General features: G+C 41.5%; 1 protein-coding gene across 1 annotated transcript; it reads left to right on the top strand.

Annotated features, from left to right (window-relative positions):
• Positions 1-1,078: 1,078 nt before the first annotated feature.
• LOC115008332 (zinc finger protein 385A-like) lies at positions 1,079-26,437 on the top strand. Its single transcript, XM_029431879.1, has 8 exons — positions 1,079-1,380; positions 11,343-11,488; positions 16,306-16,416; positions 22,207-22,381; positions 23,196-23,513; positions 23,882-24,069; positions 24,158-24,244; positions 24,380-26,437. The coding sequence occupies exons 1-8, from the start codon at positions 1,371-1,373 to the stop codon at positions 24,605-24,607; spliced, it is 1,263 nt and encodes a 420-aa protein (XP_029287739.1). The 5' UTR covers positions 1,079-1,370; the 3' UTR covers positions 24,608-26,437.
• The last annotated feature ends 1,153 nt before the right edge of the window (positions 26,438-27,590 follow it).

The following is a 27,590-nucleotide window of genomic DNA, read 5'->3' as shown; positions in this document are numbered from 1 at the left end:
GACACACACACACACACTCACACACACACACACACACACACACACACACACACACACACACACACACACACACACACACACACACACACACACACACACACACACACACACACACACAGGATGGTGTGTCACCCGAGTCCAGTGGTCCGGTTTCATTTTCCCATGGTGACATCCATTAAAGTCATGCTGTGTCTGCCCCTTTACCCTCTGACAGCCACATTAGCACCTGGCCCATTGGCCACAACAATACACCTACCTGCATTATTCATCCCGACTCAACTAATGAGGAAACCTTATCTCTCAAGCTTAGTTTTTGAGCCCATTCAGCACTCTCTGCCTGTCAAACAGCTGTCTGCATGGTCCTTCATCGTCCTGCTCCATCAAATCTTCCACATTTCGTCACCACTTTCATCCCCAGTCAGTCTGCGTTAACCTCAATCTCTCCTCCCCTCCCTCAAGCGCTTCATCGAGTCTCTCGAGCTGTCAGTCTCCGTCGCACCTCTTTGTCTGCTTTTCTTTTTTCTCTGTTCAAACAGTTGTCTGGAAAAGGCAACTACAGTGTGAACTCGGTCAGCATTTTCAAAATGTAACACTCCAACAAACAGGTAGAAAGGGAAACCAGAGCACATATGTAGCCTCAAATAGGGGGAGGATGTTGTGAGGGCAGACATGTTTCAGATGCTGTCAGCGTGAGGCACGAGGCAGAGTATAGAGTGAGACAAGGAGAGAGAAAAAAAAGTCAATAGTAAACAGCAGAAAAAGGGTGACAGAGGGAGAGGGGGAGCAGAATCGACAGCAGCATTATCACTCTGCCTCCTCATTCAAGCACACCGAGAAAATGCTCAGCACCTCCTCTTCTCATTGGCTGAGCCTCCGGCCAATCGCTGCTCAGGAATGCAAGGTGCCTTTAGGTTATACCCAACCCCAAAATATGAGAGAGAGAGAGGAAGAGAGAGATGCACACTGTGGTGCAGAGGTTCCTCCAGTGAGGCAGGGCTCCATCTCAGCTATATTCTCTGGTGTGAATATATAACAGTGAATAAATTACAGGCTTCCTTGCAGTAGATTGAGAGCGTGTTGTGTTGCAGTCGGGGCTGCTGCTGTGCTCCTTCTCTGGAAACAGCTGGCTGAGCAAGAGACGCGTGTCGAGATCTGAAGAAGAAGAAGCTTCTCATGTGGACGAGGGGAACGGAAGAGACACACCTGTAGGATGCAAAGTGATGGTTGTGATGTTGGGACGTCTTTTTTTGTCTCACATTGAGTTTTGAGAGGCGGACACTTAAGGTTTGAGTCAGTAGCTGATCGAGGGAGAGAGGAGTCGAGCGAGAAGATAACGTGGGAAAAGGAAGTTGACAGTGGACCTATTCAGGATGATCTTGGGTAAGACGATATCAGAAAGCTATTCTCTCTTTGCTCACATTGATCTGATTGATTTGTTATTTCAGTTACATTCCTCTTCTGCCAAGCTGATCACTTATCTGTGGCACAAACTTTTGGCTGCATGTGCTGCTGATGCTAACTTAGATGCGTACTTAGATGATGTGTTTACTTTGTTATGTAGTCATAACAATGGTACGATGGCTCGATGGAAGGGTTCCCCTTTTTAGAAAATATGTTGGATGGCGTGAGCAAGGCTCCTTGTAAAACTTAATTCTCATTCATTTCATGAATCCTGCTGTCATCACAATTATTCATAAACGCATATGCACATGGCTCAAAATCTTGTGTCCTTTTAGCAAATAGACAAAATTGCATTAGAATAAATACAAAAAGGCCATATGCTTATACAGTGGACTTTCCCTAAAACAGCTTTAATAGGTTCAAAAGCACTGAACGATGATAGTTAAAAAGTACTAAAATTATTTATGCAACTCAAATATTATAATTTTCATATATTTATGTGCAAATTATGTTTTAATTATGTTTTGTAATATTTATTTAGTGTATTTACTTACATTTTGTTGCTATTTATAGAATATAGAATTAACCTAATACCATGCACATCCTGCACTGGATATTTATTAAGACTAAAATGCAGATTCTTTAGATTAATAAATGTTTTATCAATGTGACGCAGTCATAAACTGTGGACTTTAGACTTTCACATTTTCAGTTTCAACATTTTATCTTGTCAGTTTATCAATATTAATGCTTGCTTCTAGTCTTAAATTTGATTAACTACAATGACCTTGTTCCATGTACGTGTGTGTTAACTAAATATTTGACTACTTTATTTTTGTTTGCTCGCTCTTACCGCTGCTTGAGTCTTCCTGTGATCTTCCTGTGAGTTTGAGCTTGTGGTAATCCCTCCCCGGAGCTGAAGCTTTAACTCTATATCCAGTAGATACTAAACACACTGACACAAGATCACAACAACATCGGGGCGATGGGGTTTTATATACCGTATTAGTTTCCTTTTACTGAGATAAAGATGTAAGACCAGAGACCGAAATACTGTCCATGAAATGCGATGACAGCGAGTGTGTTGACCGGAAAAGATGGAAGAACAAATATGGAAATAGTCTCTTCTCTGTCTGGCTATCAGCAGAAAAAACCTCTCAGTCACCTAAATATTGTATTTCTTTAATGAAAGGCAAAATTCAAACACGTCGACACAATCAGCAGTGGAGTATGAAAGAAATGTGCTAAAGCAGGCTTATCTCCCCGGTGCAGAGCTGTGGGAAACGCAGTTTAGTAACTTAGTGATTTTTATGATGAATATTTCAGACCCAGAGGTTTGAGGTCTTTATTTATTCAAAAATAGGCCAAGGCTTCGTCTCGTGTGACGCAAGGACCTCACTCAGCCCTATGAAACAACGTTTGTAGCTTGCATCACTCTTCACTCAACCAATATGAAGCAATCCATATACACAAAATCTCCTCACTCATTAATGTCCTCCAGGTGCATGTTGTTCCTGATAAACAACATGACCTTTGAGTTGAGGCTTTGCAGCGAGGGATGAAAAGTATTGACATTTAAAATGGTGAAATGCGCTGTGCATCACTCGTATGTTTGACGAACTGACACATATTTCATACGACTTTGAAGCCAGAAACTAATGCACAGAGCAAAACCAGCACTTGTAAGCAAAGAAGTGAAGGTCAAATAACTCTGACGGTCTATAGTTACAGTATGTATACCATATACAGTCTGTCCTCACAAAATAAAGCATGTGTTGTTTATTCAAAGGCTTAAACAACCATGTGACTCATCTGTTACACTTAAAGAAAAATGATGCGTGGCTTTTATTCGAAACCCTTATGGAGGATCTTGGGGTGAATGGATGGACAAACAAAGCATGTTGGACACAGGACACGTTTTCCATTAACTACAGACAGTCAGCATAAACCATTACCATGACCTTTTCCTGACCTTACGCTGGGATCGGACTACATGATGTCAGCCCAATAATGGTCTAATCCAACAGACGTGGGTCGGAAGTTGCATTTTCTTTCTTGTGTAGTTTTTCATATGCAATTGGGGAATCTCATGATGTTTTCTTTGCTTGGCAATTTCTACAAGTGCTCCTCTGCGAACATGTTGAAGCGAAAGATGGATGGTCTTGGTGCTGTCAGGTGGATTTGAGAAATCCATGGCCAATCCTTTTCAATTAAGTATTTACAAAAGCATGCACATCCAGATGATAAATACTAGGTGCTGGGCAGAAGAAAATATAAAAAGATTTAATTAAATACCACTAGTGACGTTTGGAGCGTCAGACAAGAAGAAGCAGAGCTCGACCCTCAAAACGTCACTGGTGGTAATTAATTAAATATATGTTCAAGGGAGCATTATTTAGTGTAGTTTCTAGTGTCTATTCTTTCCATCACACCTTTTCAATTACCTGAAAGACAGCGAGCTTTGATTGATCAGAGTACATGCAGGCTACAAGGCGTAGTCTACTGTTACTCGGCTAGTCACGGCATCGTCAAAGTTATTACAATTCATCCTGTGGGGATGTCTGTACAACATGTTTCAGTGATTCATCCAATAGTTGTTGAGACATTTTTCAGTCCCATGGTGGCGCTTAAGCTAAAAGTCATGGAACCATAAATGTCTGTACAAAATGATATTTTGTCACTCTGGGCGAACTGGATATCAGTACCATGTTTTCATGGCAATTCAATAATTGTTGAGATATTTCAGTCTGGACCACAGAGGTGGACCTTTGAGTAAAGTCACTAGCACAACTAAATATATTATGTATTCTGAGCCCAGCATTAACTGTGCCAGAACCTAATGAAACCTTAAACATAGCGGTGACAGATCAGCAAACATTACTATAAATCAATGTTGTAACAGTCCTACAGTACTGTATGTAATGGTTTTGGAAGGCAAACTATCCAATCAGAAAATGTTCATATATGTTGTTTTGGAAGGCAATGACAAAGACATATTTGTCATTTAGTTTGGAGGACTTCTTGACCATAATTATAAAAGTAAAAGTCCTTGAAAACTCCTGCACAAATCACTTAGGTCTGTAATTTACTGGTTTCAAGGCTGCCAAAAATGGCAAGAGGGCACATAGTCTGAGCATAAAGTCTCTTTGTTGTTTATTGTCCTGAAGGTATGCAGACCACAGCTGAACCACCAGCCTGACTCTTACCATGCGCAAGCCAAGACCCAGCTATCGCATAAAACCACAACTTTGATCCTTAAAACTCCAATCCCCTCCCAAAATGTAGCCTGTAATTTCTGCTTCTGTGGAAAAAACAATATGCTATATGTAGATCGGCTGAATACATCCTCTTTTTGTTCTATTTTAATTTGTCTGCCTATTGAAGATCAAGTATTTATTGCCTTTTGTGTGCTCTCTATTGTTTAAAATCAGAAGGACATGCACCTGGCTTCTGTACGTCCGATGCCATTGTTGTGTATGCGTGTTCACCCGTTTGCCCATGTGCCTTTGTGTGTTTGCTTGTGTACTTTACATGCTCAGGTTTCTGTAGGTCTATATCTGCAGCCGTGTGTTCTGCTAGCTCCCAGCAGGTGTGTAAATGGTTTGACACACAGAATAATGATGTGGGGCAGGGCTGCAGGTGACATGGTGGATCTCTTAATGGTCCTTACTTTGCTCTGCATGGTTTCATGCGGTAGTGCTCAGTTTGCCTCAAACTGTGCCTCATCATGACCGCAGAGTTGGCAGCCAGGTTCAGGTTGTTCCGACGCCTCCCTGAAGAGCCGGAGCCTGAGAGGAGCTACAGATAGATATTCACGAGCCTCTTTATGAAACAGAGCTCTCCAGGATCCAGCTTGTTAACATTCGCAGAGTTCAAAGGCACAGACGGATTATATCAATATAACTATGTTTCATAAATATACAAACATTTTCTGTCTACCATCCTGTCTGTAGCTCTAATGTAAATTACAGTATGTGTGAACCTAGGGTGATGCACTTCATATATTAGTCTACTGTAACAATTGGTTATAACATTTTATTCACCAACTGTGCTGTAGATATGTAGTAAACAGACTCCAGCCAGCGCTAGCCGTTCTCCAAAAACCTTCACTAACACAAACAATTATGTTATAATACGTTGTTTGTCTATGCCCCATGTTGGTTACAATAATAAACACTGTCATTCTTCTTGGGAGAACATTATCAAAATGCTTCAACTTAAAGCCTTCTGAGATTAGATCAGTAACAGACAAATGTTTAGCTCATGATACATTTCTCCATACTGTATGGATAGGACATAGGACTTCATACATGTACTGTATGAAGTCCTATGAAGAACCATGATGTATGTATGTGTGCCTGATGTTGGCGTGTCCTCCATATTTGCTAGTTCTAACAAGTAGCCTGTGTATGTGCTGTGATTTATCTCTTTATTTTTCACATCTCTTAATTATCAATGCGTTACATTACAGACGTTCATTAATACTAGTCTTTTTTCTTTACAAATGGCTGTTGGATGTAAGTTTGCTTTATTATATTTCTTTCTAATTATGATCATCATTATTATTATTATTAATATTATTTTGATATTTGGTGAAGGGTGATGTTGTATATGTGTGAGGGAAAGGGAGATAAGATTTCTGCTGTTAATGTAATTGCATAAAAATTGGATCGGTACATAAAAAAAGAACCATACATTAGTTGACTTCCCAGTTCCATGTCTCAGGATTTGTGTTTATGCTTAAAAGAAGACATGACCTGTAAACAACCTACGGGAAGGGCAACAAAATAACCCCAAATTGCTCATGCGCGTATGACATTTTGCATGTGACAGCCAAAGGTTAACCCTTACAAGCAGCTGTACCAATTGGATTGCTTTCTCCAATTTGACAATGTCCCTATGAGATTTCTAACTCATGGACACCGCAGTATGTAGTTCAGCTGTGTGGAGTATACCGGCTCTCTTCAGTTAACAGATGGCATTCTTTCTGTACATTAACCTGCAGGTTCACACGGCTCTTTACCTCCTCTGGTCACCTTGGACTCACCTCAAAACATGCGGCTCCCTCCCCCTCCTCGATGCTTTCCTTTCTCTTTCCACCTCATCTCACCCCCTCGTCCAGACCTCTTTTCCGCGCTCAATCAACTCGATCCAGTCAGCCCCACTGCCATCCTTTCCTTCGAAGCTCCTTTTTGCTTGTCATCTCCACTACCTTACCAATCAGGGAGTTTTCACGTCTTTGTGATGTTTCATAATCCAACACTAAGGAAAGACAGACATACTTTTTCATGAGATTGTTAGCAGGGAAAAGTCCAAATACAGCAATGTACTTCCATCATTACATAATGGTTTTTAATTTTAATGAGAGCAGTGCAAAATCTGTAGGGGAAAACTTCATTGATATACTGCATGGAACCAGAGAGTGGGGCCGCAGAAGGACTGGCTGATCTCAAGAGCAATGCACAAAAACAGACACACACATTTCCAGTGAAAGAGGTCTTCTGAGAGTTCTCTGGGAGGTGGCATTTAAGCCTGGCCGCTGGGGCGCAGAGCATCTATCATTAAAACAAAGTGCAGACTGAAATCAACTGTGTTCTCCTTCACCACCATCACTTAGCTCACGTCTTCATCATGTCTCCTCCTCACTGTCCAGATCTCACACAGGCAAACACAACATTAATCAGCGTTGAGCCTATAAGTTACTCCTTTTAGAGCATCATTCATTTAGACCACAAAGGTTTGTGTGTGTGTGTGTGTGTGTGTGTGTGTGTGTGTGTGTGTGTGTGTGTATTGTCGCCGGTCCCCGGCTTAGGTTGGAATAGCTGCCTTTGACTTCAGGGTAAGCTGAGCTGCAGTAAATTGGATTTCATGCTCAGTCCTTCACAGCAGCACTATGCGACACTAAGACAGAGCCATCTTCCCCCTGCATCACGACAAAGTTAGCACTCTGTTTCTTTAAAGGTTAGACCCGCTAACACAATTGCATTACATTTACACCGTGTGGGAGAAAATTGATGTAACAAATAATTTGAAATGTATATATTTGGAGAGAACAGGTTATAATGTCGCCTGATGCCAAAATGTGGCAACACAAAACAACAATAGGAGTCATGAATCATTTGAACAGATGATGATCATCAACATACTTATGGTGTCATCTGCCACCAAATGTTGGATCGACTCTTTTTTCAAATTGCCTTGTGCACAAAACCTGAGGCAAAGACAAACTAGAACACAGTGCATCCAGTGGTTTTCAGGTCAACAGACAGAGTTGTCGCTGCCACAGAAGCACATTTCTGAGTCTTTGGAGCACAGCAGACCATTGAGATGCAGATGTGAGACGACTGGCATTGTGTGCCAAGCCGGTCCTCCTGAGTGTGGAGCTGGAACTAAAGGTGGCTGCATTTCTTTTTTCTTTTTCCTTTTTCTCTTTTTTGGGTTGGACCCTGCGGTGCTTCTGCCTCTCGTCAGACTTCATTCTGTTAGACAGCATGTCACCCAGTCTCCTGTCCCATCATGGAGCACACAGATTGAGGCAGGCAGGGAATACAGAGAGGCTCCAGCAACATCACTGACATTGACATTACCTCTGTGATCATTAAAGCTAAATTGGCTAAATGAATTGCCAATTTGAGAGGCCTTAGTCACAGCATATTGGTGTGTGCATGCCTGTGTGTGCACACGTCGAGGTTTTGTAAAAATCTACTGTGACAATAAGATCGTGTCTCTGGTTGTGTTTTTCTTTTTTGTTTCCCTCTCTGTGTCTCTCTCTCTCTCTCTCTCTCTCTCTCTCTCTCTCTCTCTCTCTCTCTCTCTCTCACAATCTACACAAAAATTCAATAAGCTATTACATAGGCATTGATCTTTTTCTTGCCCAAACATTTGCATTAGAAGAAAAAAAATGTCAGTAAGATGAGGGGCTGGGTGAGACAGCCCTGTCTTTTCATTTTAGTGGAGAGAAGGAGCAATAGATGGTGAAGCCTGGATTTATAGAGTTTGGCAGCACTTTAACACTTTAACACTCCTCAGAATGTGTCCAATCAATGCACACCCTCCCTGCGTGGTCGCTGTTGAAGAGTCGTGGCTTTCACTTATTTGATGTCACTGTAAATCACTCAGGAGGAGGGTAGGTCAAGGGATGCTGCTGCTACACTCACAATGCATCGAGCTGCTGTGGGATGGTGCATAATATGACCCTGAAAATAATTTGTGCCAACGTTAAATACGTCACTCTATTGTGAGCATCTGCACAGCAAATGCAGATTTATAAGTAACAGCAGACATGCTTTGACCTTTAAATAGTAATGTAGCGTAAAATGAGCTGCGGATTTACCAGAAGCGTGTCAGGAATACACTTCACTAACCACAAGGCACATCATTGATGATACCTCTGAGCCAATCCATCAAGCTGAAACATTATTGCCCCACTATATGCTTTGTTAACCACATGTTTAATTGCCTCTAAGTAATTTCATATAGTTTTTTCTTTTCATAGTTTTTAACACAATAACTAAGTGCATGGAAGAATGTCACAGGCACAGTTGAATTTTAGGATTGTTAAAGGATAGGTCTGGTGATATTTTGTATTTTTCTTCACAAATGCCACCAGAAGACTAAAGCCATTCTTCAGTATCTGTGTAGCTAAAGATATCTTACTCTCTCTGGAGTGTTTTAGCTGCATTGTGGTCAAAAAACTATCAAAACACATGAATGAGCCACAACATTGCACTGGATAACATGTTATTTTACTACCATGAACGTGGGCACTGTATTGTTTATTTTGAGTCAATCACACATACACTGTCCTGTAAATATTTCACTATTTCACCAAATATGTATTAATCTGCAGGGGGAAATAGTCCCTGACAAACACAAAATGTACTCCTGTTTGACTGTTGCTTTCTACAAACTACAGAGAAAATTCTACAACCTTTTTTAAATTAGAATCTTTATCTGTGACCTGTTTTCTTTTTTTTGATTTACATCTTCAGGAGGAACAAAAGGGCTTGGGGCTGTGCGTCACAGACAGGCTGGGGAAAGTGTTAAAAGATGGACTAACACGTCGTTCGTTTCGGTCTTTTCATGGGATTTGTTGTCTTCAAATATAGAATATCACCATGCTTATCCTTTAATATTTAAAATTTCTGAACACAGGAATAACAAATACGACAACATTTCTATGTTAATCAAAGACTGGTCCTCGGCTTATTTTTAGGTTACATTCTTTTGTGATATCTGGTGTTGAACGTTCGCTCATTCCTGCGTGTTCGTACGCTGGTGTGAACATGCAGGAGGTGTGTTATTACCGCTGTTTTTTTACTCAGCACAAACCTTGCTGTGCTTGGTTTAGAGAGGTGATAATGGCCGCCATGTGAGCTGTGGGATCTATTGCATGTCTGAAGGACATTTAAACCGTGACCTCCACTTTTATATCTTATTTCCCTTCCTACCTTCTGAACTCCCTACTTCTCATCTAGCATATGCAAAAGCAGCCAAATGACAATAGCTACAGCTGAGCTTCGGCTGCCACAGCCTCCCAAGGACTGAAGCAGTCTGATGAGGAATGCCAGAAGGAGAGACTTTCCCCCACCATCTATTTCTGATCCTGACAGCACATTCTTTACGTCTCCCCTGCTGTCAGTGAAAGGAGCCTCCTTTGCTGTTACCAAAATAGTCTTTTCTTCCCCTCGTTTCGACAAGTGACCAGTTTTTCTTTTGAAATGTAACAAAATTGTCAAGTACTCATCACAAAGCAGTGACAATAAAGGATGATTATTGCATATAATCTCAGGAGAAAAGATTATACAAATTCTCTCTGTATAGAGTGGGCCTGAAGCAGCCTGCTGTTTTTACACTAAATAGAAGAAGAACAACGGGAAGCAGAAGTTGAGAGGAGAGAGCAAAACAGAAAGAGGATGAGGAGAAGGAACACAACAGCTAGAAGAACTAGTGCTGGTGTGAGGAGTAGCACAGATGAGGGATACCGAGGCATGCAGACCATGAAATGGGGATAGAAAACTGTGCTTGGCGAGTGAAAGACAGTGGGAGGAATGGAGAAAAGGCGGATATCTGCAGCACCCCAGCTGCGAGGCTTAAGGAGCTTAGCCCTCCTGCCCATCACAGAAGACTCTTCAAGTGCAGGCATTCACCGCTGCTGAGCTACTACTGAGAGAAAAGTGAGCATGAGAAGCCGAGAGAGGAGAGGTGTGGGTGGTTAGTGAGGCTCAATATGGGAAAATAACGCAGAAGATGAGAGTTCACGTTAAGAAAGAGAGAGAGAAGAGAGTATTAGATTAGCAGGCACTTGTTCTGATACAATGCTTAGCTTTAAAGAACATTTATGGGAATGCTCATTTGAGTATTCTAGAGTTAGATGACCAATACCACTCTCGTGTCCGTACAGAAGTTATGGAGCCAACAGCTGGTTAGCTTAGCTTAACACAAAAACTTGAAACTGGGGAAATAGCTAGCATGGACTCTGTCTAAAGGTACTGCGGGAAGTTATTGCTCCAAGCCAAGAAATCCTGCACAAAACACGGCGTGAAACCACAACGTATCATTTTACACTTCGGTTTTGTACGGAATAAACAAACAAGGTATTACTTGTTAATAAGTGACCTTTAGAGGTGCTGGTAGGCAGATTTAGTTACCTTTGGATGAAGCCAGGCCCGAGCCATCTGTTTCCCCATTTCCAGTTATGAGAGCTGTATTTAACTCTCGGCAAGAAAGCGTATGTGTATTTCCCAAAGTGTTGAACTATTCCTTTAAGAAAATATGGAACTAAATGTGTTGTCATCTTGTCACTAACAAACCTTGTGCACTGATCAGTTTGTGATTCTCGTCTGTCAGAGGAACACTTGATCAGATATATAAGTTATAGTGCTTTATGCCTTTTCTGTTTATTTGTATCTCTAATTTCCCTGTTTGTGCATCTACCACAGGAAGTGTAAACCGACCGGGGCCGGTCCCTGCCTTCCTCAGGAGCCCATCTCTATTCCCAACCCCGCTGGACATGAAGCACTTCCTCCAGTTCCCCATGGAGTCGCCTCACCCTGCCAGCATCGGCCTCTTCCGCAACTTTAATACAGTGAGTGCTCACAGCCATACCTACACACAAGAGTGAACACACGTGTGCACACGGGGCATCTGGGATTTGTTATCGTCTTGTTTCACTTAACAGAAGACAGAGCTGGTATTCTGTTGTGGTTTTGGAGCTTTGCCTCCGGAGTGAAGACAAGTGCTGAGGATTTATACTGTATAATACAAAATGATAAGGTGACAGCTGTTTACTTTTTACTCCGCAGAGTGAGTTTCAACATAATTGAGAAAATGCCCGGGCGAGTGTTTTACTGCAATAAAATGAGTTACAGCTAATCAATTGTATAAGAGGCACAGGGCTGGATTCTCTACAGTCAGCATTTTCTGTGGCTCCTTCTCATTTCTAGATTGGGTTCCATGCGAAGGTCAGCGTGGCGACAAACAGGGTTGCACATGCACCACACATACACAAATTATCATCAGGCTTATCTTCATGTGCTCAGGCAAAATAACCTTCCACAGGTTAATCATTCATCCTACTTCAGTGAGGACATTGAGTGTGGCCACTAATGCCAGAGCACCTCAATCCAAATCACTCTCTGTCCGCACAGTAACAATTAAAACAAGTCTAAAACACTGCTGTCATCCAGTGATGGAAAGGATAAAGGATAGTTTTATTTAAAGCAGACACGGAGAAGGACAAACTGCCAAAAACACTCGATTACTGCATTTGTTTCAAACGCAGTTAAGCTCCAGTTGGGATAAAAAACTTTGTGTGGAGTGCGGAGTTCTGTGAGTTATCTACAGAGTTTATATCAGGCCTAGCTCACTGGGATTACAGGTACTTTCCAAACACTTAAGATTCTCAGGAGGTCTCACCTTCTTGCATTGAGACAGAAGCTGCACTGTGAGGCAGAGGTTTCAAATGCTCCAGACGAAAATACATCTTCTGTAGGGTTAAAGTTTAAGGTACATGTTATTAGTATCTGCCAGTTAATATGTTTGGGAAAGAAATATTACTTTAAAGTTAGAATTATTAATATTTTCATTTGATCAAAACCTATTTTAATATGGTTAATGATAATTCTTCCAGCAATATCCATTCAATATATTTGTAGTATACCCATACACAAGCGATTCATAGGAAACAATGTGTGCACGTATTCGATGTGATCCTGAAGACACGATTTGATCATGTTCTTTGTTACCGTGTCAGATGAAATGGTCTTCTAACCTAATAATCAGACTAAACTGCAATTTGGTATTACTTCATGATTCAGTTTGCATTCATATAGGCTTACTGTAATAATAATACATTTAGGCAGTTTTCTGTGTGGGAGGGGATGTTAGTTTCCCCAAACCAATCTGTAGCAAGCGACATACAGTATCTGTCCCACATCATTTTCAGCTGACACAGATGCTGCAGGAAAGCTTGCTGGGAGGAATTTACAATTTTCATTTTGAGTGAAGAAATACATCGCTTTCAGAGCAGATATTTCTTGACTGAAAACGGCTTTTATAACGGCACGGATCTGGATTGTTATCTCCATTTTTTCCTGGCTCTGGCACAAATGTTGTCCCCAATCCTAATTCTCCCTGCAAAGCTCTGATTGGCTGATTTAGAGGCTAACTGTCATCTCTAGTCTTATTTATTCAACACTTTGAAGCGCTGAATCAACTCACAATTTAGGTGCACTGTTAACAGATTCGTTGCTTTTCCTCTGAGTAGATTCTCTGAGTGTTTGCTACTGCCAGTGGTCAATAACATGCCATTTAAAACAGAACAATGGGACCTGTAGTACAACTGAAATCTTGGTGATTTTAACTTTAAAAATGTGAAATGATCTTGGACTATGGAGAGTTTACAGTGTAGATAGGACATTTAAGAATGGAGCTGTAAATAAACTCAGATATCCATATGACACACAGTGTAAGTTTCTGGTGCAACAAAAGCTCCACTGTTTGAGGGAGAAGAGAGTGAAAGAGGAGACAGAAAGCAGACGGATAGGTTAATGAGGTTATAACAGTAGGAACAGAGGTAGAGAGAGATCATGACGAGAACAGGTGGTAAAAGAATGGCAGCAAAAGACACACAGTGATGGGAGACTGCATGCTTTTTATTACGCTAACGTATGCTTCCTCGGGGCCTCTCTCCTCCCGTGAGATCATTCATGGAGGATCTTCCACTCCCTTAAATGCACGAGGAGATTGGAGAAAGGAGTCTTCTGGAGGAGCTAAGAGCGAGGACACACAGGTGTATCCTACACGGAAGTTTTTTACCAAGTGGTGTGATGTATACATGCCACATCTCCACATGTGGCACACAGCTGTGCAGAGCGTCATGAGTAACTGACGGCGGTTAAGACTGACGCTGTGGAACCACAGAGAAAGATCAACATGGTGAACAACATACATCAATAAGAGATGCTTTTTGTTCAACCATGTTAGGCACACAAATATTGGGACACATAAGGAAGGTTTCCATCCAAATGTATCGCACATTTTAACGAATTTCATAAAAATCGTCAAAAGAAAGCGTCAACTAGAGAGTTGGTTCACCGAGGTAAACAGTAGTTTGCGTCATTTGTCTCGACGGAAAACGTTGCAGAAGAAGATTTGCGCAACAAGATGACATTATTAAGAGTGCCAGCTGAACCTTAAAAACAAAGTCACATGCTTCTAGTACGTCATCATGTATTCCCTAAATCCATGTCCATTGCACTTTACTGCAGTTTGCTTTCATCAACTTACTAACTTTTCCACTTCAGCCAAACGTAAAAAACTTTTTTGCGATGTTTCCAGATTTTTTCAAACTTGCCCATAAAAACAGGTGGATGGAAACTATATTAATATTTAGGAAACATTTAGTTGTAAATAGCAGGTATTCCCAGCAGTACAATGTGCAGTGCCTCTCGGAGGCTGTGAGCCGGGGGTACCGCTCGTAGTTAGTGATTTGAAAGTGGCGGACAAACCCTTTTCCCAGCTGTGATAAGCTCGCTAGCGTCGGGGTTAGCTGTTCTCTTCTCACGATGTCTATCTTTTCTTGAAACATTTGTCTTGAAAATGGCGTTGTTATGATATCTGCGACCAAATCGATCTCTTCTCCTCCTTCAGCCATTGTGGGTTGAAAAAAACAGCTTGTAGAAATCTACACAAATTAGCTCGTTCAAGGTCAGTTGCTAGCTCTGCATAGCTCTGCCTCTCAATAGTGCGTATCCAATCAAAAGACGTGGACGTGCTGACGTTATCGTACGCCTGCTACCTGGCCCCGGTGTCGCCAACTCGAAATCTGATTGGTTAACGCCACAGTTTTGTCTCCGTTCACTTTAAGCTACAGGCGCCCGCACTGTTGATTCTGAAGGCCTCAGGGCAGATTTCTTGGACCCTGGCAACACATGATGGCTGAAATATGATTGGATAAAAGCTCTAACATAAAGGCCAGCCCTCCAAATCTCGATCTGAGGCTGGAAGCAGCGCAACCAAGAGGAAAGCTATGAAATGAAGAGAACAGACTATGGGGAATAATTTAATACATATTTGTGGAAAGAATATATAAAAATTAAATCTATATTCTGATGATGTTTAGGCCAGCAGAGAAGGCCTTGCTGACCCTGACGGCCCGCCACTGCACACCTAAATACAATAATTGTGGTAGATACACACAAGCTGTCATGCATTCACCCAAAATGTTGCCACAAATGTAAACAAACACATTTGGAGGTGTAACAGGTCTCAACATGAAAAACACAAAACTAGAGAAGTGATCTGCAGACACGAGTGAGAGGCAGGAGGCCAGAGTCTATAAATATTCTTAACAATGCATTCAAACAGGGTTTAAGTTTTCAGACCAATTATACCATTTCCCCTGGTGCCTGGAGCTAGAGTGTGTAATCAGTCTCTGATTTGGCAGCAGACGTTCACAGTCTGAGCAGGAGATGAGAGGCTGAGTAAAACCGCAGTGTACTTTTGGCTGCTTAATGAGGGAAACACCCAGCGCTGTGGTTGTTGAACCCTGCCAATGGGTCAGAGAGCTCACACGACTCCCATCGAGTCGTCTACAAATGAGGTTTGGGTGTGATGTGGCAAATATCTGTGCTTGATCTGAGAATTACAAGTTTAGTTGGTGTTTTTTTAAAGAAAACGTTATAGGCCAGTTCTATGTGCATGACTGAAGTCTTTGAACCCATTGTTTTTAAAATGTATGTATATATTTATATATATATATATGTATAAAATCTCAAATCAATCAATAAATGATAAAAAATCTCAATTGTTGTTTTTTTAAATGACCAAAAGCATTTTATATAATAATTTTAATATATTTGTATGTGTACTGATTATTTATAATAAGAAATTCAATTACCCTGCAGCCAAATTTGATTGGTTTTCTCGCAACAATGCCCTAATACCTACTAATCTAAAATACATTATCATCTTTTATCAAGATACTTCACAGGAAATATCTCCATTGTTTTGTGTAATATTATGGCAATAAGTTTTGAAAAGCAGAGGTTTTGCAGCACACTAACAAAGTACACATTTCTGGAGATAGGGAGTCTGTAGTTAGGCCCTTCTGACTCCAGCATGAAGCATTTGAACAGCACCCAAGAACTCAGGACAGGCTTCTAGTGAAAAAACACACCGTCCTGTCCACATCAATCACTGCTCCCCCTTCAATACACTCTTTTCCACTCTTTTTTAACTCCCAGCTTGCTCCCCCCTTCAGCGGCTCCTCCTGTCATTCACCAATACCTTTCCTTTAACATTTATCTCTCATCTACAATTACTGCACTGCACACAGAAACACTGCTCCCTGAGCTCCTCCTGTGTTTCTGAATATGTGACCTCTGGGTTGTCTGTTCTCAGATGGACCCCGTCCAGAAAGCTGTGATGACACACACCTTCGGGCCCCCTATGGTGAAGACAAAGCGGCCAATCATCTCCTGCAACGTTTGTCAAATACGCTTCAACTCAGAGGTATGAAACCTAAAATACTTCAAATAAAGGATTTGCTTTTATAGTAGATGGCACAGCAGGCCTGTCAACATTTGGATTTCTGAAAAAAGGTCAAAGCAGTGTGCATGGGGCGGTATTAGAGTGATACTTGGCATTTGAAAAGTTTGGAGGGTGGTGTACCCTTTTGAGCCTTTCCAAAAACACATAAATAAACGCAAAAAGTAACTACTCAAATGTTAGCTTAAATGTTAGCATGTGGGGCTAACTAGCTTACAGTAGCAAACAAACACGCCAGTGACTAAGTCCTTCTCCAGCCGAGCAGATAGAGAGCAACAGCTGACTTCCTGTTGGCTCCTCCTCATTATTTAATCATACAACTTTCGTGACTTTTGTGATTTACGCAGAAGTTGCAATAACCCAGCGGCTATAATGTCAAAATCGCTTTACTGCCCTGTTGCATTCCTGAGGGCTTGGCCAGAGCCAGTTGTCATTTCAGCTGCCAAAATCAACAGTTGCTGGCTGGAAATGGGAAGAAAATGACCGAGCATCTGACGCCGTTATATATTGAAAACTGCATATGAGAACAGTAAGCTTGACAGGCGTAGCAACAGTAATTGAGGGGGGCAGAGCTTAGCGAAAAGTCAAACTGTCTCTGCACCTGCACTCTTGACACATTAAATCATAATCCAAACACTTAGCTGGTTGGAGTCAGAGTTCGTTGGTGATTGACTGTACAGCTGGAGCAGGTGAAAACTTGGTTCACAGTTTCCCAGCTCCAATTTTAGCCTGTCCAGCAAGGGGAGTAGGGGAGGAAGACAGAGAAAATCCCTGCCAGCTTAATTTATTCTGTGACTGTCCAGTATCATTTGTGATGTCCTTCTGCACTCTAGTACCAATGGCTTAAAGGGATTGTTGTGTCCAGGAATCAAATAGTTTTTAGTGTAGAGATTTTGTTGGGCTGAACTGTGTGTTAGGCTTGGGAAAACACATTGACTATAACAAGTGTTTTTTAAGTCCACTTTGATAAGGGGCGTGAGACATCTGAAGGAGAACCACAGTTATCACAAGCTTGTCCTCAAAGCTAGCTTAAAGCTGGTTGAGCACATTTTCTGCATTTCACTCTTGACAGACGCCACTATGCCAACATGAGGCGAAATCCTGGTATTTATGACCTACTCTGTAACCTCTAACCTAAACATGAGTAGAAATCAAACAAAAGCCTGACATATACAAGCCTAGCTAAAAATATAAATGCATTCCAGTGATGAAGTGCTAAATACTTGTACTCTAAATGCAGTGGTGTGTAAAGGACACAGGCAGGGAGGGAGTCATCCGAAACTCGTGTAACACTGCCCTGCTCTCTCTGTGAGGGGCTGCTTAATTATATCTCCCCTGCTCAGACCTGCATGTTCTCACATGGTCTACACGAACATGATGGGATGCATATCATAACCGCATGTTCATAATTACATTCTATATGTACTGTATGTAAATATATATGTGCATATATGAAAAAGCACACGTGTGTATGAGGCCTAGTCCACAGGTACACAAGTAGCTTTATCTTGGGCCATTATCTCCTTTGTGAAGCGTAACAAAATAGTGCTGTTTCTAACCTTGCTAACAGGACTTTTTACACAAGTACATCTAAATGTCCAGTTACTCTTCCTCTATATGAGGAGGTGTCAGAATGTGCTACAGAGGTCACTGCTACACTCCCCTGACCCGCGACCCCACCGCCAACATCAACGATGTGTGTGTGTGTGTGTGTGTGTGTGTGTGTGTGTGTGTGTGTGTGTGTGTGTACGTTTTCATGTGGACGGAGATTTTATTAAAATAGTGATTGAGTAGATGGGAGATCTTTTGAGAGCGAAGGAGGAAAAACCCTTTTTTTCTCTGTGAGAAGCAGTGAGATGTCTAATACTGAGCCACCTGTTTGTCCTGCCTGCTGTTTTACTTGTGAGCCGCGGTGTGCATCTGCTCTGCTGCAGCTCTACAGCACATTACACAGTAACCTGAGAGACTGGGAGCTTAAAGCACGGTGGACATTCTTTAATAATGAAGGAATACTCTGCTTACAGTACAGTGCTTGGCTTACTCATGCTGTCTTGGCTGCGCTGCAGTTCAAAGGCAAACAAACACTCTTTATTTTTCATCAAGTCTTCTTTAGGTCATACACCACTCAAGGACATTAATAAAACCAACATTTCTCTTTTGTGTATATTACTGAGGGAGGCGGGGGTTAAATGGGAGTTCTCGAGTACTTACACAAAGTGAAAGAGGCAGATTGATTGATAGTGGCCCATCAGTAGCAGGTGCTTCTCACTACTACTACAGCTGTAGCCACACATGTTGCAATTATAACAATGCAATTCATTTCAGGCTACAGAGGACAGATTAGCCTGCCAGTGTTGAGCTCCGCTCTGCTGCAAGGCTGACGTCACACCATGCTGCATTAGCCATCGTCACCACTGCAGTACCAAACTGGACACCTCTCTCTCTTTCTTTCTCTCTCTTCTTGTTCTTCTCAGGCCCACACCAAACCTTGTTTCATTCATATCTCCCGTCTGTTCAGCAAGTGAGTTTGCTCACTATTTTCCTCGTCAGTTTTCATGTTTCTGTTTCCCCCTCCGTGGGGTATACTTTATCATCTGTCCCCTCTCCTTCTCTCCACCTCTCCAGCTTCGTCCCACCCCCTCTTCCTGTCGCTGCTGCCTGTACCCCGTACAGTAGATTTGCTAGACCCACTCTCTCTGCTTTCTGTGCCTTTGTCGCTTTATAGATAAAACATCAAAGCACATCTTGCTTAGAGAGAAAAGGGATTTCAGGGACATTCACTTGCTCTCATTTTCTCCCTCTTAAATCCCATCTCTGCTTCTTCATTCATCTTAATCCCCATTTCCTTAGGCTTTTTCGTAGCTTCTCTCAGTTCAATTCACCTACAATGTCGAACATCATTTATGTTTTACCATTATTCACTTTTGCTCCAAAGATCGGATGCGTTAATCTTTTTTACTTCCTATTGTTTCTGCTGCATCCATCCCCCACCTCCGAGGCTGTCAAGATTTCTATGCTTGAATTGACGGCACACCTTCATTGATTTCTTAAGATCTGACATTGAAGGTCACGGGGAGAGTGAAAGTATCAAAGCTCAAGCAGAAGAAAAAAAGAATCGAGAGTTGCAGAAAGGGAGAGGAAAATAAGAAGGATGGCAGCGCAAAGTGTGAACTGCAAAGAAAAGAAGGAGCATTAAGTATGTCTGCCTTTCAAGCACTCTGTTGTCATTTGTCCATGGAGTTGTAGGGCTTCATCTCCTTGTCTAATTGCAGGGCTTTGGGTAGCAGAAGCCAGAGGAGTTGGGTTACACAGGCAGAGCTATATCTGCCTTTCTGTCATCACCAATCAGGATGAGGGCTATATGGGTAACTATCATTGGCAGTTAATACATCAGGCTTACAGAGGCATCGTGGACACGTCCCAGTGGGCCCTTTGCCTCAGTGAAGCATCCAACCCCTCAGAGTCCCAAACATGTACCTGTCACGCGCCTAATGGAGGTCCTGATATTGACATAATGAAACCTGTCTAATCCCAGCAGGTCCTCTGCTTGTGCATGCATATGCACATACAGTCAATTACTGTATTAGAGAGGAGTTTACAGGAACTCTATTTGTGCCCCAACACCTCACTCTTTCCTTTGATTTTCTCTGGTGCTGACATGCATATGTGCATCTGGACTTGGACGTTTCTGCACCACACGATTAACGTCTAATGCCAATGTTAAGTGCCCGTGCAGGAGGTAGTGAGTCCTTTGTGAAGCAAGACTGAAAGTAAAGGCGTGGGGGTTGGGGTGGTGTATAGAGTGACAGACATTACTTTTTATTGACTAGAACCACAACCTTTCTCAAACCTTAAGAACGAACACTAAGAACAATAACTATGAATCTATCATTTGAAGAATCGTTTTAACAAAGTCCAGACCACAACTGTAACGACAACGACAGTGTCGAGCGATATCGTTTGGATCACTTTCAGAGCGATTTGATGAACTATAGAAACACTGACAGCCAATTAAAAGACATTCAAATATGAAAGAGTATTTGTTCCAAACAGGAGGGTGGATTAGAAAAAGAATATTTGAAAATATTTTCCATCAGCCATAAAGTTTACATATCGAAATAAACAGCATCTCTCTCTCCTCACCTCCATGGTGCTCTGTGTCTTTCAGCACTACACTTTGCGGGATAGCAGCGGCTGTCTTCATTTCTTTCTCTGGGCAACGTACAGCAGTAACCGCTCATCAATATCCATTCTGGGGCTCGGCCGGAGCGTGCAGCACATGCTTGGCGCCACTGTTTGAAAAACATTATCATTCATCAGTGCGGATGCTCACATTGTTTTATTTATAGTTGTCTTCATATTTATCGTTGGATTGCTCTTTAACTCTGTGTTTTAGTTGCCTAATCCTAACCGTATCTCAAACCATAGTTTATGTGCCTCAATTTAGATCTCTCTCTTACCAGAGAGATGTTGCTACGTGCAGATATTGTAGAAAGCCTAGTCTATTTTTGTGGATGCATTTTTGATGAACGATTGCTGTCAGCGCTAGGCTCTAACAAATACATTGTGTTTCCTGTGAATGCTTCCCAATAAAAACCACCCTGTGTTTCACCAGTTGAATGCATTTAATGTGAAGCAGCAGCAGAAGACAATATTCAGTTTTTCTTAGAGACACCTTAATACACTGATAGCTCTGATATGGCTGCAGGAGAGTGAACAGTAAACAGTGGGACTGCCATCAATGAGATGAAATTAAAACACTGAATTACATTCCGGCACTTTTTGCTGTGAAACTTGCTTTTTGTTTGAATCCAGGCACTAACAATGATGTAATTACAGATTGTAAATATATTGAATGGCTATTGATTAAAAAAGCCAACCATAAATAGTATAATAAATTGGATTTGATTGAATGAAAATCTTAAGGATTATAACTTTAACACATAACTTGTCTACTGTTACCTTAACCTTAGCTCTGATAAACTAAAACCCAACTCTACACTCGTACTGAGGATTTACTGAAATGTCCAATCCTCTTCATGTTTCCCATTAACCGAGTTAAAACTGATCATCTCAAGTGCAATCACCCATGGACACAAACTCTTCTTGATTTGCTCCATTTTTTTTGTCAGTGGCTAACTGTCAACTGTCACTGGTCACCCACAGTCCTCCAGCCCCTTTTAGATAATCCCACCACTCAATAATCATCATCAGCTCAGCAGGCCAGTTCAGTGATTACACCAGTAGCGAAGAAAGTCGAGAATATCCTGGAGGTTAATCTTCCCCGACAGCCTCATCAGCACATCAGATCCACAAACCATCAGCTCAACAGCCATTTACAGAAAACGTAGGGTGCCATGGGAACACAAACTGCTGACTGTATTTGTCAATTCAAGGAAGTCCACTGAGAATCCTTGACTAGAAACCAAGTTCAGTTTCTGCAACGTTATCCACACATTCACACTTGTCTTCAACTGATGGTCACTTGATGGCTTCATTTTGGGAGACACTGTAGGTGCTTACTGCTTTGTTCACCTCTTGTTTTGAAACATATTGGACATACATATCAAAGGTGACATTTGACTGTGTTAAGTGAAAGCTTTTTAGAACTAAAGATAGTAAAGATATCTGTAGTAAAGATAACAAACATGGTAAAATTACATTTTCTGTTAAGAGTGGAAATATGAATCAAGTCGTGACAAATCAAATGCATGATTTCATGTAAACCTATGATATGTTTTGTTCTTCTGCCAGAACCAGGCAGAGGCCCACTACAAGGGAAACCGGCATGCTCGGAGGGTGAAGGGGATCGAAACCTCCAAGACAGGTCGTCTCCAAGATGGCGACAAGCAGCACCCTCCCTCTACTGCTTCGCCCTCCCCACCAGGCCGCTCGCCATCTAGCCCGGAGCCTGATCCTAATAAGCAGGGTGAGCATCACCTGTGACATATGATGTTACACACACACACACACACACACACACACACACACACACACACACACACACACACACACACACACACACACGCACACACACACACTGAAATATGTCACCAAATGGCACAGATGCACAGCACAGCTGTTGTGGGAAGTAATAGGATAGAAACTAACCAGAGATGACTGTTGGTGCCCTGGTTTCTACTAGGGGCAATATGGCCAAAATCTTCTATCCCGATATAGCTCATTTTATATCTCAATAATAATATATATCACGGTAAAGCATGTTTTCTGGTAATTCAATAACTAAATAGTCTATATGAAATAACCACATGGCAAAGCCTATTTTTGTATACTGAATTAAATACTTGACTCCAAATACTTAATTAAGAATGTAACAGTTTCAAGTTAAATTATACTTTTTTACTGTTTGTAAATCACAATGACCTAAGTGGTAATGTGAAGTATTATGTAAAAATGATAAACACAATCCTAAAATGATATTTTATTTAGATATTTTGAGGAATTTGAGTTAGAAATTGCTCGTTATTATCAATTTAGACGGTGTATTTCTGTATTTCTGTATCATTATATCTTGATATACGATTTCATCACGATATGATTCCATTGAAAGATGATAAATGATTATATTGAATTATCGCCTAGCCCTAGTTTCTACTAAGAAAATCTGCACATCTGATCGAGTACAGTCGTTATTTTTGCACTTTATCAGGGTTGAAGAATTAATTATATGGTTGACTTTCCACACATTATTCACTAACCTGAAAACTTTGTACTTTTTACAGAAGACACCCAATCCTGTCCCAACTTTAACAAGTCACCTTTGACCCCTAGCCACCTTCCTACACCCACACTGAGCTCAGATGCAGAGTGTCCCTTCTTGCCTTCTGTCAGCACACCTTTGCCATCCTCTCCCTCCCCCTCCGCGGTCCTCATTACCCCCCCTGCAGACCCAGCAGCGGCTGGTCTTCCTGACACCTCGTCCCCAGCACCCAGCCCTTCTTCAGGAAATACAGAGGAAGAGAAAGCAAAGAAGCTTCTCTACTGTACCCTGTGCAAAGTAGCTGTGAATTCCCTCTCACAACTGGAGGCACATAACAAAGGTAACTCCAACACGGCTTATATTCACAAATGCATCACACTACAGAGAATGTGCATCTTGAGAGGAATGAACCTCAACAAACAACAGCATTATGTATTATTCAGTCTTAGAAGCAACTTCAGAAACCCTGAAGCATGGCTCTTTAAAAGCAATTCTGCACTAATTCTGCACAAAACTAAAGCTGGTGCATCAGTGCCACTTAGTGGTAAGAATTTCAGGTTAAAAACTGCATGATTTGACAGGATGTAGATTGGTGGTGATAATAAAAAAAAACTCACCTCCTATGCATACAGCAATACCCTTATATCTCAAGCACCTTTATTAATTAATTCCCATTGTAGATTATACCTTTCTTTGTATCGTTTCCAGGTACCAAACACAAAACCATTCAGGAGGCTCGGAGTGGACTGGGTCCTATTAAAGCGTACCCACGTCTGGTTCCTAAACCCAGCCTAGAGCAGGGAGGGGAGCTGTCTTCTGACCCCAACACTCAGGAACGCACCTTCCACTGTGAGATCTGCAACGTCAGAGTCCACTCAGAACTGCAGCTTAAACAGGTGAGAAAACCTCCACAAAGTCCAAATGAGCCTCGTTTTCAAGCACTCTAAATAACCAAAATCTGTTCTAATTAACTTTATGTTTCAGCATATATCTAGCCGGAGGCATCGGGATGGAATTGCGGGGAAACCCAATCCTCTTCTCAATCGGCACAAGAAGCGCACAGACTTTATGGTAGAAACTCAGTTTGTCTTTCTCTCAGTCTACTTATTCCATATTTATCAATTCTGCAACATAAAAACATAATCATTGATGTGTGTGTGCATGCATCACTAAATGTTCTTCTATTTTCCTTGTATTTTTTTAAAGGAACTTCCAAAAACTCTTGGGGCCGGACTTTTACCAAATCCCCTGGCTGTTGTCGCAGCGATGGCAGCCGCAGCCTCCTCTAATCACCTGGCACTACGTCCTCCTTGCCCGACCTCCCACCATCATCCCCATCACCACCTCTTACAGGGCACACCCCTCAGCCTGTTGAGGCCCGCCCCAGGCCCCATGCGCACCGCGCATGGGCCAATCCTCTTCACTCCTTACTGACGGTGAGAGAATGAGGACGAATCAGGAAGAAGCACACTGTGAAGTGGAGGCCTGCAACCCTGTGCCATCAAGAGCCAACTCAGATGCTGTGGCTCCAGCTGCTGTTTCATTAAACAGTGGACATAAATATGACTCTTAATGGTGCATACTCTGGTTGCAGACCGCTGCTGTTGCGCTAACAGGGAGAACCAGAGATAACTGACGAATCACAGACATTTCAAAGAGTCTGTATGTTTCCATCTCCCCAGTTTCCCTTCATCACTCAACTATCTGCCAATCATCAAGTAGACAGGATAGTTTGAAGAGGAACTTATAAACAAGTTTTTATCAAGCATGGACCTCTTTGACCATCCTTCAAATCTGCAACTGAATAATTATCTTCATCTAACATATGATCCACTGTATCTGACTCAAAACCCTACCTCTCTTATGTTTTTATTGTTGATCTCTGCTAGGCTCCATCACATATCCAAAGCATCAACGTTAACAAAAACACGCCCGCTGGGTTAGATATAGTAGTTGCCTCAGATGTTAGCTGGTATCATAATGTAGCTGTCACAGTATAATGGAATATACCACTGTAAAGTTCTGTTTTTGTGGCCCATTAAGACAAACAAGGTACCAACAATTTCCGTACCGTTTCTGCAGTAACTGGTAAACATTCTCTGTAGTGTATGTCTACATTTCACAGCTTGTCTAAATGCTCTATATTTTCCTCTGTGGGACAGAAACAGGAAGTCAAAGAGGAACAGAAAAAGGGTAGAAATTACACGATGTCCTAAAATTATAATGATGTAAACGTCAACCCAATCAGTTTGACAAAGGTAGACTTGTTGTGAAAAGGTGCACTATGCAGCTATCAGTGTCAGTGTAAAATTCAGTAAGAAAACAAACGAGAGGGTAAACCTATGCTGTTAGTTTCTTTAGCTAAAGCAAAAATGTAACCGTCTCCAGATAAATAGTTCCCCTGATGATTCCCCAGATTCTCCCTGAATGGCCACTGACAACAACCATGTGCATTAAGTCCCACAAAGCACATACGTTAAACTCTGTGTTGAAAAGTTTCCATGTAAATGGCTTGAATACATTTAAAATGACTGTCTATTATTTTATATTATTCATCTGCACCTCACTGCGCAACACAGAAAGGTTTCAGTGTCTTAATTAAATAGTTTCAACACTGTGAGCACAGCAGGACAATTGTTGATACATGACTTTAGTAGCAGGTCTTTGCATTATGTGCACATTTAATTTTTTGACCACAATCCCATGCAAGGCGTGTGGAAAACAGTGGGACAGAATGACACCACAAATATGTTACAGAAGGAAAAGGACCACATACACAGATGAGTAGTTGTATGCAAAAAACAACACAGCATTTTGGGTAGTATTATAGGCTCGTAGTGGGATAAAAATGTTTTGTTTGTCTGCTCTGCCTCGTGTGCTCCGACTCTACATGACTCGATCTATCCCTGTGAAACTGTCATGATGGCTTGTGAAACATTAGAGAGCAGTTTTAGGAAATGGAAACTGTAGCAATACTTTAGGCACTCCTGCTAACTTTTCTTGTTAACTGCAATAAAAAGATAATTGTCTACAAATGTATGAATTGTTATTTAGGAGAAATGTATTGAAATATTACTGTAACTGTAGATTATTTAAGAAATGAGAAAAAAGGTACATGTTAGGGCTTCCTATTTGTTAACTTAAAACAAAATTATATATAAAATTATTAAGTATTATTGTAAGCAATGTTGATTGGTGATTTTCTTTCTTTCTTTTTTTTCAAATGTAATGAGATACAACAATAACAATAAATCACAAATGCAATTCGTTGTACAAGTAGTTCAGTGATGTGATAACTGAATAATGTTTATTTCAAGTCACTTTCATCTTTGAAATACAGAACAGTACTATAGTAATATTACTGCGTTTGCAGGACAATGTACATCCGGTTACTAGAGCCACAGCAGGTGTAAACAACAGTTGTAAATGAAATTGCATTTGGTTATCCTAAAACAGTCAGGGCCTCAGAGTGTGAAACATTAAGCTACTCTTATACCAACAACGTAATATGTAAACATGTTGATTGCCCCTTAACCTGGCCGAGGCCATTTTCACACGGTAGTACTGTGAGCATCAAAGCCTGCATGTGGCATTTTACACGTTCTTTCTTCATCTACTCGTCGCAATGCGGGACAAGGGTGTAAAGCGGGGGGCAAAGGGCCTCTTGGACCCCCTACTTCCAACACACTTCTGACCCAACATCTCCGGCAGGTGTTTAGTCTCATCTGACTCAAAAAGCATTTACCTGCACCTTTATTCCTGTGTACAAGAAATTACCAAAATTCATAGGAACTGGCAAAATAGGTAACGTTTAAAATGTAATATTGTGGCGCGATGAACATTTTTGGGTGAACCTAAAATATGTGCAACCAATGTAAAAAGTTGGTCTGGAGCCAGCCCTGCTAAAACTGCAAAACAATCCCTTGAAATTGATTTTATACTTGAAACTTTCCTCACACAAATATAATGAAACAAAAACAATGACTAATAATGAGGATTGCAAACAAAGGTTTCATAGAGAGGTGTTTGTTCAAAAGGAAGTGGTGAACTATGGAGAAACCTGTGTGTTCCCTTTCCACCTGTGACACTTCTGACACTACAAACGGAGGTGGGGGGGACTGGGTTATATAAAGGAAATAAAACGTGCGACACACATGTGTTTAACCGATTTCCTGTGTTTCGTGTTCTGCTTTGTCCCCTTTCTGTTGCTCAACATAGCCGACAAACATAACCGCACCCCAAAGGTACTGCACATATTCGAGAGGCCTACCATGTGCTGCTCACCAGGTCTGCTGCACCAATCACCTGCCTCTGGACCTGGTGGTCAACGCTGAGATCTGAAACTCCAGGGGCTTAAAGTTATGTTTATTTTCATATATTCTATCATAAATGATAATGAAAACATGTAGTGCAACTT

The sequence above is a fragment of the Cottoperca gobio genome, chromosome 5 (genome assembly GCF_900634415.1).
Source record: "Cottoperca gobio chromosome 5, fCotGob3.1, whole genome shotgun sequence".
Classification (NCBI taxonomy): domain Eukaryota; kingdom Metazoa; phylum Chordata; class Actinopteri; order Perciformes; family Bovichtidae; genus Cottoperca; species Cottoperca gobio.
This window is presented reverse-complemented; position numbering and strand designations above follow the sequence as displayed.